This window comes from Phaseolus vulgaris, chromosome 10, assembly GCF_000499845.2.
Source record: "Phaseolus vulgaris cultivar G19833 chromosome 10, P. vulgaris v2.0, whole genome shotgun sequence".
NCBI classification, from domain to species: Eukaryota; Viridiplantae; Streptophyta; class Magnoliopsida; order Fabales; family Fabaceae; genus Phaseolus; species Phaseolus vulgaris.
In genome coordinates this window covers 4,623,731-4,634,375 of record NC_023750.2, presented here as the reverse complement: position 1 = coordinate 4,634,375, position 10,645 = coordinate 4,623,731, and the positions used below count along the sequence as shown (strand labels likewise).

Below are 10,645 nucleotides of genomic sequence, written 5' to 3'. Positions count from 1 at the left end.
TGACTGTTTGACAAAAATTCCCGATTATTAGTTATGAGTGGCAGTTCAAAAAAATACTCATTTTAATCATAAGTAACTTGTGTATAAAATATTTTGTTTAAATTGTGAAAAAGTATTTGGGGAAGACTTAAATGACTTGTACCAAAAGCTTATTTAATTCAATTAAATAAATATAATAATTATTAATATTTGTTTTTCTATTTAATTTAAGAGATAATGGAAAGAAAAATTAAGATTAATTTCTATAAAATTAATATTTTTTTTCTTCATTCTTCAATTTATTAAATTTTAAAATGTTACTCCTCTTGATGGAACAAAACATGTCATAAAATCTATGGTTAAAAGGTTGATTTCTAGTTCAAACTCCTCAATCTGTGCATAACTCCATTTCTCCGTATTGCTTGTACAAAATTCAAATTCAAAACACTCAGTGAACAAAGAAGTAGGGGTATATATAAAAGGAACCCTCAACAAAATTTCATTCTGTCCCACAACACTTTCCCCACTCTTTTTCCTTTCAATTCTTCACTCTTCTTTTCTTCTCCGATCTACACTTTTCCGAAATGAACCAAACCACCGTCGCCAACTTCGAAAAACCAATAGGATGCTACTCTCCATCGGTTCAAGTATTTCTCATTTCTTCACCTGTTCCTGCTATTTAATTGCTCGCCTTTTGATTTTCGTAACTGAATTAACTCGCATTCGCAAATTTTAGAGAGAAGCATAGTTCGATCGATTTTCGTAACTAAATCAACTCGAATTCGCAATGTTAGGGAGAAGCATTGTTCGATCCACTGCTTCACTGCTTGTGTGTGTTTTCTCTCATTTGTTGTGATTGGTTGCGGATTTCCGGTTAGGTCTTGGCTGCAGCTTCAGGTTTTTTTCTCGCTTTGTTGCGTGGATCGGCTCATGTTGTGGACAATTTTGACCTAATGTGAGGGGAAAATTTAAAACTAATTTCGCAGGAATTTTTGTGTATTTGTTTAGTTTTAATAACGCTTGTGTGTTAAGGTGCTAGGAATTCAGTGAATGTTAGTATTTGTAGTGCCTGAGTGATGGAGTTTTCTTTATTGTTTTATTTTTTGTGATAAAGAGTTTTTGAAGTGGCAAGTGCCGAGTGACTGAATCTGTTTTTGTGATAAGAGAAGTGAGATTTGTTTTGTTAGTTCTTGTGTATTCATACGTGTGATAATATATGTAAATTCTGCTTTGTGGAAGTTTTTATTTCAAAGTACTGTTGATATAAGCATTTATTGTCCGACAAGGGTGTTAAGCTTTTGAAGTTTCAGCTATTTGTTTGTTTGCTCCTGAAATGTAGGAGCTTATTGTTATTGATGATGTGCTCTCGGCCATGGTTGGCATTGAAGGACGGTACGTCTTAATCAAAACAGTTCGTGGAAAGAATGATGATATTTCTTTCCTGGTCGACCCATCAATGGATTTGGCCCTGCAGGTGAGATTTATCATAATTTCTGTTACCATATTTGAGCTTCAATTTTAACATTGGAAGTGCTCTTTACTCAACTTTATGGGGTGTTCAATATGTACAGTATCGTAACGTACTGTTTTACTAGAATTTTCTTTCAATATTTCTAACTTGTAAATGTTATTATTTTAATGCCATAGACTCTTGTTCGGGATGTGAAGCATCTATCTTATAATTCAAATCATGCATTTCTTTTACTGAAATTTATATCTTGATTTTTGGCAGAAGTTCAAATAAAAAAGATATTTTTTTCTTCAACCAATTATGAATTTAAGTTTTCACCATCATTTAAAAGTTTGACCTGCAATTGTAATTGGGCCCCCAAATTGTGGATGCAATGAAGACACAAAGTGGTAAGCTAAAGTAAGTGGAACGGATAATAGAACTATTCTGTGACTGTGTAACTTTAGATTATGAACAATGTTGATGATGAACTTCATGTAACTGTTTCTGAGACAGTTTGTATATTGCAGGAATTGGCAAAACGGATATTTCCTCTTTGCAAGAGTTTTTTGTTGATTGACCAGTTTGTGGAGTCAAGGTCTCAGTTCCAGAATGGCCTGGTTAATCATGCTTTTTCTGCTGCACTGAGGGCACTTCTTCTCGTAGGTTTTCCTGAATAGTGAGTCAGTTGGTCTTACATTCTGCATGAAATGGTTGATTGTTACTTTATATATGTGTATTCACTTTTGTAGCAGGAAATAACCTATTGTTGGGCTATCATATGTTTTGAATGTTTCTTGTATTGTGCTTTCTATTTGCACAAGGTCTGAGTATTTTCATCTGACATTTAGATTGAGGTGTCAATAGAATACGTTGAATTATTTTAGTATGAAATTACAAATAATTACCAAAAAGGAAACCAATGCATGAGGCTTCTATCTAGTGTGGTTTGGAAAGGGTAGATGTATTCAGCCAGTCAGCCCTATTCCAGCAAGGGGTGAGGATGCTTCCTAAATTTAAATTTTACCCTTAGGGGACAAGGCAACAACCTTACTATTGAAATCCCACATCGGTTAGAAATATATGACCAATTTAGTTTTTGCAAGGCTTGTGTAATCCTTACTTTGTAAGATGGTTTTTGTACAATTGAGTTAATCCTTTAGCTCTAAATCTAAGATTATCAGAGCCTATCCTGGATTTGTTATTGGACAACCTGTATTTGCCTACACTCTAGATGTCAATTGCTACTTCCTAGTCATTGGGGTTATTGTTATTGGGCAACCTGCATTTGTCCACTCTCCAAATGTGTAGTCTTGGGTGGGAGGGGGGCACGTGGAGATCCTGCATTGACAGTAGATATGACCGATTTAATGCATGCATAGCTTGGGAAATCCTTAACTCACAAACTAATTTTGTTGAGTTTAGTTAGGTCTTAAACTCCAATTATAGATACTTACCATTGTTCCAAGGCCTTCCTCCCAATAGAGTATCTCAATGTAACCAAAATTGATGTCGGTTATGCTTGACCATAGCAAAGTATTGGGAACAATTACCTTTTCCTCTTTTCTAAACAAAAATTAGTAAGATGAAATTACTTAACCAGCAAGAGTGCAAAGGTGAAAGCTCAAAAATGAAGGGTGGTGGGGGGTGGGTGAGTACAGGAGATCAAATGGAAGTTAATGGATATTGGCTACCATATATTATTATATTTGGAACTAGTCAAACCTGGCCATAAAAGTTTAGTGTAAAACTGTCATTAGAATAAACCAACAAGTGATAATTTTTAGGTAGATTCTGTTGATTGCCATGTCGTTCTGTATTCTTGTTCCTTTTGTGTTGGAGTTTCTTGCAGGTGCTTTGTTCTGGGAAATAATTTGTAACAGAGTATTGATGCTTTCCTTTGTTGCAGTTCTGCCAAATCATATTGCTATGATTGAAATACACTATTTGTAATTAGAACATACTTTTATATTCATGGGGTTATCTTTACCAGGATTACCAGGCTATGGTGGCTCAGCTTGAACACCAATTTCGGCTTGGGAGACTTTCCCTTCAAGGATTGTGGTTTTATTGTCAGGTACAGATTTATCTTTCTTGAGTTCAAGTAAATATTTTCCAAATGCTTTCTAATAGTTATTTTAATGATATTTTTCAGCCCATGATGAGGTCAATGCAGGCATTATCCACTCTCATACAGAAGGCTTCAGTCAGCAACATTTGTGGGTCTGCTGTTCTTAACTTACTTCAGAGCCAGGTAATGAAGTTCCCTTGTAATTCTTACCATTCTCTATATAAGTCAACACTTCATTTAGTTTCGTAAGTAAGTTTTTAAGCTCTTAATTCTCTCTACTATGGCCTCTACTCTATCTAGGCAAAGGCTATGGCTGGGGACAATGCTGTGCGGTTGATGCTGGAGAAAATGACACAATGTGCAAGTAGTGCTTACATGAGCATATTAGAAAGGTTTCTCCTTGCTCTTCATCCTTCAATATCAAATATATAGGTTGCTTTCTCTAATTCAATTTATCAATTCTGATAATGTATTTATAATTTTACCTGTATCTTTTTCACAAACAATACAAGTAAAACTTGTATTAGTCAATGGTTGTATTCATTAATTACAGCCGCATACTCAGACATATACCCTTTTCTTGATCAAATTAGTCTGGCACCAAACTTTGATGGAAACACACCATCCATGGTTGCATCTCTTTTTAGTTTTTGGGCTTCTATTGATCTTAGAGAATGGAAGTTATTGATGGAAGAAAGTAGAAATGTAGAAAGTTGAGGTTGGTTAACTAATTATTGTCTTTTCTTTGGTTTGGATCTTTAAAATAACCCAAAATTAGAGGTATATTTTGGCACAGGAGTGGAAGATCATCATTTTCTTTTTCTCGTCCCATTCCCGTACAAAAAGGCCTTTGGTGCAGTAAAAAAATTATTTAGCACTTTCACATAAAATTTATCACTGTGCTGACTTCTCTTGTTAATAAGCTTTAGTTGACTCTATTTAGGATTTAATTTTCTTTTTAATTTGGGAATTGAACAATGCTGCAGATGGGTTTATGAAGGTGTAATAGATGATCCTTATGGTGAATTTTTCATCGCAGAGGACAAATCTCTTCAGAAGGTAGATCAAAATCTTTATAACGTATAACTACCCAAAATATCAAAACCTGTTTTTTCATATAGTCTCAGTTTAAAATTCTCTATAGGAGAGTCTCACCCAGGATTATGAAGCTAAGTATTGGCGACAACGTTATAGCCTTAAAGATGGAATTCCTAGTTTCCTTGCAAATATTGCAGGGACAATTTTGACGACAGGAAAATATTTAAATGTCATGAGAGAATGTGGACACAATGTTCAGGTTTGTCACTGTTGTGTTTGTACTTTGTATTTAGAATTAATTTTTTGTTTTCTTTGACTTAAGATCAGATGGTGGTAATAAAAATATTTTATTTTTTTAAAAGTGATTGCTTCACTGAATACAAGTACTTTTTTTACGTTAGGTCCCTCCATCAGAAAATTCAAAACTTATGAGTTTTGGATCAAATCATCATTATCTTGAATGTATTAAGGCTGCTTATAACTTTGCAAGCAGTGAACTCTTGAATCTCATTAAGGAAAAGGTGAGTTTTATATGGTGATAAGTTTCTCAGCTTACATTTTAATACTTTTGCAATAGTTATTGTTAAAATATCCTAGTTGTGATGGTAAAGTGTGTTCCTATGTTTAGTATGATCTAACAGGAAGGCTGAAGTCAATTAAACACTATCTTCTTCTTGATCAGGTATGATCATGATCATCTTTGTCAATTGTGGAGACAATAATTAGCTATGCTGGCAAAACAAAACTGGCTATTAATTTTCTTAATTCTTTTTTTGATATATTTTTACTAGTAATTACAAAAGATGACACTTTGTTTTCAGTTATTTTCTGTCACAAATTCTTGGAAATATAAAATAAAGTGGTACTTTTGCAATTATTAACAAGAAATATCAATGGAAAATGAAAAGAAAAAGTAAATCAAATGCACCCTAATAACTGACTATTTTTACTTTGAAGGCATAAGTTTGAACGGAACAGAATGATAAACACAGTTCTAAATGCAGATGTAATGTTTGTTGCAATGCTTGTACTTGGGTTTTCTAAACAAATACCACTTGAATATTTTCAAATTGCAGTAGAATTTTTAGTCCTTGCTTTATGATCATGATTCAAGAGATTAGTCATAAAATTCAGTAATAGATGGATTTAAACTTTTGATGGGGATAATGTCATTATGATTTGACAATTTTTGTTGAGTAGAAGAAAAGGGAGAGAGGGCTATCATATGGAAAAGGGAGGTTTTTAGGAAATTAGGAACAAACTAAGCTTGGTATTCAAGAATCAAGCGTGTTCTTTTTGGCTCTTGACCATACCTAAGATTATCGGGTTGACTATCATATCCATAGGGCTTTATGTAAAAATTGAAGATGACCTTATGATTATTTTCATCATAGTTACTGTAGGCATTGTCATCTATAAAAAGAGGTTTTATGTTAGTAACAAGCGAATTGAAAGGAAGAAAAAATTTCAAATGGAAAATCATTACAAAACTTGTCTATTTCTGAAATTTGGCTTGACCAAAAGTTACAATGGTTCCAAACTGATCATAAAACCATGTCTTGTGTGAGCACATGATAGGCCAAGTTCTGAATCAGGAAGTTATTACATAACTATTTTTATATTACAGTCAAATTATGCATTTATATGTGATTGCATAGATGCCTCTCAAAGAATCAATTCCCAATGATAATGTACATTTCAGAAACACCCTTTTTTCTTGGATCGTACTCATAGTTTTACGATACAGGGTGATTTCTTAGTACATTTTATGGATATTGCACGGGATGAACTAGCAAAAAAGCCTGATGAAGTCTCAGTTGAGAAGCTGCAGGTATAGTAATGAAATATCCTTTAATTTCCCATACCATTTTTATTCTCCATGTAAATTCAAGTTGCCAAACACTTGCCTATTTAATTTTGAAAGGTATCTAGATTCTAATTATATGTCTTTCCTTTTCTCTTGTATGTTTTTCCTATCTTCTGTTTAGTCACTTCTAGACCTTGCATTGCGTACTACAGCAGCTGCAGCGGATCCTTTTCACGAAGGCTTAACCTGTGTTGTGGCAAGTAACTAATTAAGTTTGTAAGAAACTCTTTTAGAGGCGTAAATGTCAAATTTTCACACATGATGCAAACATTTCACTTCCAGGAAAAATCTTCTTTGCTTAGAAGGTTGGGAACATTTAATGATCTTGAAGCTAGTCAGAGAAGTTCTAGTGATAATGATTTGGAGGAAACTGTTAGCATCACTGGACTTGAAACATTTGCACTAAGTTACAAGGTCTTTTCTTTTCTTTATATGCTTATGAAAGTCTTCCTCCCGTTTGCATCATTAATGTTTCTACTTTTGGTTCTGGTTTTAGGTGCACTGGCCACTGTCTATAGTATTATCACGTAAAGCCCTCACAAAGTACCAGTTGATTTTTCGTTTCCTTTTCCACTGTAAACATGTTGACCGTCAGTTGTGTGGAGCGTGGCAAGTACATCAAGTATGTTTATAGTGTCCTTACTTTATTTGGTCTGTCGTGTTCATTTCCATTCACAGCATTTTGGTTCCATATTGTAGGGAGTTCGTGCTCTCAATACACGCGGAACTGCTATCTCCAGATCATCTCTTCTTTGCCGTAGTATGCTTAAATTTATTAATAGCCTTCTGCACTATCTGACATTTGAGGCAGGTTTTATTTTTCTTTGACTTAACATATTAAACTTTGGAGATCTTTCTACTTGACAAAAACTTCCCTTTTTCCATTGTTTAGTATAAGTATGTTTGCTTTAAATTGAAAATTTTAAATCGATATTTTTGTGTTCAAATTATATTTTATGATGATTTTAAATTGCAAAAGATTAATTTTAATATTGGTTTTTGACATATATAGGATTGGGTACTGGTTTAGCCTTTTCTTTTTATAAATTTGGTATCTAAACTGACTAGCTTAACATTTAGGCGGGTTCTTGGTTTATGACCATTTACCTTATTTTTTAGGTTGTTGAACCAAATTGGCATGTGATGTATAACAGACTTCAGTCAGCAAATAGCATAGATGAGGTAAGTTATTGTGGTCTTACATTTTAAAAACTGATGCATACCTCATGTTATGTGCATAGTTCTTTTGTATGTTTTTGTTAAAATGAAAGTACAAGGGATACTCTTGCCCATGTACAGAAATAGTTATGATCAAATTGAGGTATGAACATTCAGTTGCATATTAGAGGTATGGATTTCGGTGTAGGGTTTATAAGGCATTGGGCTTTTCAATTATAATGGCTAGCTTCTGTGGTGAGGTTCTCTTGGCCTTTATCAATTGGTCTTAGAGTTTTCACTGTATCACTTGGCTGTAAACGAGTGAGCATTGCTATGTTTATCCAGGACTAGTCAAATGGGCTAGTGCATGGCCGTCCTTGTTGCGTGCTAGGTTGTGGAGCTTAGCATAATATTAGGATCCATTTGCAAAGTATGGGACTTAAGATCCACGATGGAATTATGGGATTTTGGTGCAGTGTTTATAAGGCCTTGATCTCTACGACTACAACGGCCAAATTTTGTGATATGGTTCTTCGAGTGTTCTTATCTGATGCAAAGTATTTACTACACAGTTAGAAATTACTTGCTATGTGCATAATGTGTGTGAGTCTGTCTTTTGAGTTTTTTTAAGGTGGGTAGGTTGTTAGATGATTAATTCTTGACATTTTCTGTCTGAAACAGGTTATACAACATCACGATTTTTTCCTTGATAAATGTTTGAGAGAATGTTTACTTCTTTTACCTGAGCTGCTGAAGGTTAGTTTCTGTTTGTTTTTGTTTTACTCTTATTACCTAAGTTTTTGTTTTTACTCTAATGGTTATGCAATTACTGTTTCTGGGTACTATGTAATTATTACTTTTCCCATGGAAGAAATATCTTAGCTAAAAGCTTCATAATAGAAAAAATACACGCATATAGAAATAGCATAGCCAATTTCATATTTTGATGGCCAACATAAGAAGATGGCCTAGATCAACTAAAATTCAGTTTAATTAGCATGTATACCAAAAGCATAATCAACTAAATTCATTTAACCTAGCATGCAAAACCAACAGCATGACCGAAATATATTCTGATGGTAGAAGCCTTAAATAAGTTATGAAGATAAAAGATTGATACGAGAGACGAAACCAACCAATTTGTGCATATGCCTAACTCCCTTCATTTTACAACATTTGTTTTTCAAGTTTGAAGTAGGTAATGCAATAAAACTAGACTTGGTTAGCACATAAATTGGAGAAAATATCGTGGATGATTTCTAATGTAAAATTTTGCTTGAGTTGGAGAAAAAATATCAATATAATGGCATATGGTTCAATGAATGCCGAAGCTGGGTTCAACCTCTCACCGAACAAGCTTTTCAGCTCATTGTCTTGATCAGGTTATGAAACCTTAAATTTTTTTATTTCTTGAATTAACACAAGTTGCACAAAACCAAGATGTAAAAAAAATGATAGTTTTAATTTTTTATAAGAGTAAAATCAAAAGGGGTTTGTAGTATTGCTATGTAGGTATTCTTGTAACGCTACAATTTTGAAATTCTAGGATACATTGTTTAACAAAAAGCTAAAATTTCTTACCCATCCTTTTTTATGTTTTATACGAAAATACAAGCTATATTTAGAGCTCCATATACTACAAGAAGCAAATGATGGCTGTGAATTAACATGAAACTTTTCGTTTGCTATTGACCGGGTGACACGTTTATAATAGACACTATGCAGTATGATAACAAGGTTACAGTTTATATGAAATGTGAAGGTTCATAAGTTTAATACGAAATACATTTTCTTGCTTATTTTATTTGTTAATCGGAATGGTTCATGACTACTCATGATTGATTTTTCTCAATTGCAGAAGGTGGAGAGGCTTAAATCCATGTGCCTACAATATTCAGCAGCAACCCAGTGGCTTATATCGTCATCTTGTATTGATTTAGGTAAATCAGAGGAACCTATTGATTCAGTTGGCTTGAATAAAGCCAAAAGGAAGTCAGGTCAGGTCTTGAAGTCAACCACCAGAAATGTGGCAGTCACTGATTCTGTTCTGTAAGCCCCAAAAGCAATAGATTCAGTACACGTGCTGCTTATTTTATTTTATGCTAATTATTTCATGTCATATTAACGTTCTGACCAATATAAAATTGCAGCAAATTTGAGAAAGAGTTTAACACCGAGCTTCAGAGTCTTGGATCAATCTTGAACAATAACTCCCAGGCAGAACCATATCTGGCTCATCTTGCACAATGGATTCTTGGTGTTAAAAATGAACAAAATGGTTTATGAATGGCTTTAACTTGCAGTATGTATGATAGCAATTATGCACAAGGTAACGTGATTTTCAAGTATAGGTGTTCTTGACACTCTCACCGAGGCCGATAGTTGTGTTTGTACCGATATTTGAGAAAAATAATCCTTTATTTTTCAAGTGTTCTCTACGGTTTTGCTCAATTTACTTGGTAAACTAATGATTTGGCCGCCAAAGACAACGATATTTAGATACAGTCTACTGTGCTTTTGTTCTGATTTAACTGTACCTGTAAAGGTAAATATCCTATGGTAATTATTATTTTGTTTATTAGAAAAGGACTTTGTAAGAAGAGAGTTGAGGAATACCTTTAATACACACAAAAATGAAGAAATATGCAAATGTAAAAACTGAAGAGGTATTTTTTGTTAGAGCGATTGTAAGAATAAATTATTCTCATTTTTACTATAAATTAGGGTTTTAAGAATCTATTACATAGTAGGGTGGTTTTTTTTTCTGATTTGAATTAGTAGTTTAAATTAGGTATGATTACCTTTTTGGTCCTTGTGTCAATAATCAATTTAATATAGTGGTTTTAAAAAAAATCAATTTGGTCTCAAGGTTTCTTAAAAAGGTTTAATTTTGTCTCTTTTTGTTAAGTTTCCACCAATAACGTTAATTGTTGATGACATGACACGCATAGTGACATTGGTTTGCACATGTGGACTGAACAAAATTTTAGGGTTTTGAAATTGGGGAAAGAAGATTGATAGAGGGAGGAGAAGGCATTGACGTTTATGGTGGTGGAGCTAATGGAGGTGGAGGTGGAGGCGA

At 33.7% G+C, this 10,645-nt stretch overlaps 1 protein-coding gene across 4 annotated transcripts; it reads left to right on the top strand.

The window, feature by feature from the left end:
- The first annotated feature begins 369 nt into the window (after positions 1 to 369).
- Positions 370 to 10,067, top strand: LOC137818768 (gamma-tubulin complex component 2). Of its 4 annotated transcripts, none has more exons than XM_068622371.1 (19): positions 370 to 626; positions 1,319 to 1,453; positions 1,960 to 2,091; positions 3,423 to 3,506; positions 3,585 to 3,683; positions 3,801 to 3,892; positions 4,487 to 4,559; positions 4,645 to 4,797; positions 4,940 to 5,059; positions 5,167 to 5,220; positions 6,286 to 6,369; positions 6,527 to 6,601; positions 6,688 to 6,819; positions 6,902 to 7,027; positions 7,105 to 7,212; positions 7,525 to 7,587; positions 8,245 to 8,319; positions 9,422 to 9,612; positions 9,714 to 10,067. In XM_068622371.1, exons 1-19 carry the CDS (start codon positions 564 to 566, stop codon positions 9,847 to 9,849), a joined length of 1,995 nt encoding a protein of 664 aa, XP_068478472.1. In that variant the 5' UTR covers positions 370 to 563; the 3' UTR covers positions 9,850 to 10,067. The 4 variants fall into 4 exon arrangements, with proteins under 4 accessions (XP_068478472.1, XP_068478474.1, XP_068478475.1 ...); XM_068622373.1 differs by having other exon boundaries at positions 408 to 626; positions 1,960 to 2,108; positions 9,714 to 9,997; XM_068622374.1 differs by having other exon boundaries at positions 486 to 934; positions 1,960 to 2,108; positions 9,714 to 9,997.
- The last annotated feature ends 578 nt before the right edge of the window (positions 10,068 to 10,645 follow it).

Bases quoted from the DNA above. Each gene is read 5' to 3' on its own strand.
- LOC137818768 (XM_068622371.1), top strand. From the start codon at position 564: ATGAACCAAACCACCGTCGCCAACTTCGAAAAACCAATAGGATGCTAC. The intron at 3,684-3,800 runs GTAATGAAGTTC...TACTCTATCTAG, and splicing joins TTAACTTACTTCAGAGCCAG to GCAAAGGCTATGGCTGGGGA. The intron at 7,213-7,524 runs GCAGGTTTTATT...CTTATTTTTTAG, and splicing joins TGCACTATCTGACATTTGAG to GTTGTTGAACCAAATTGGCA.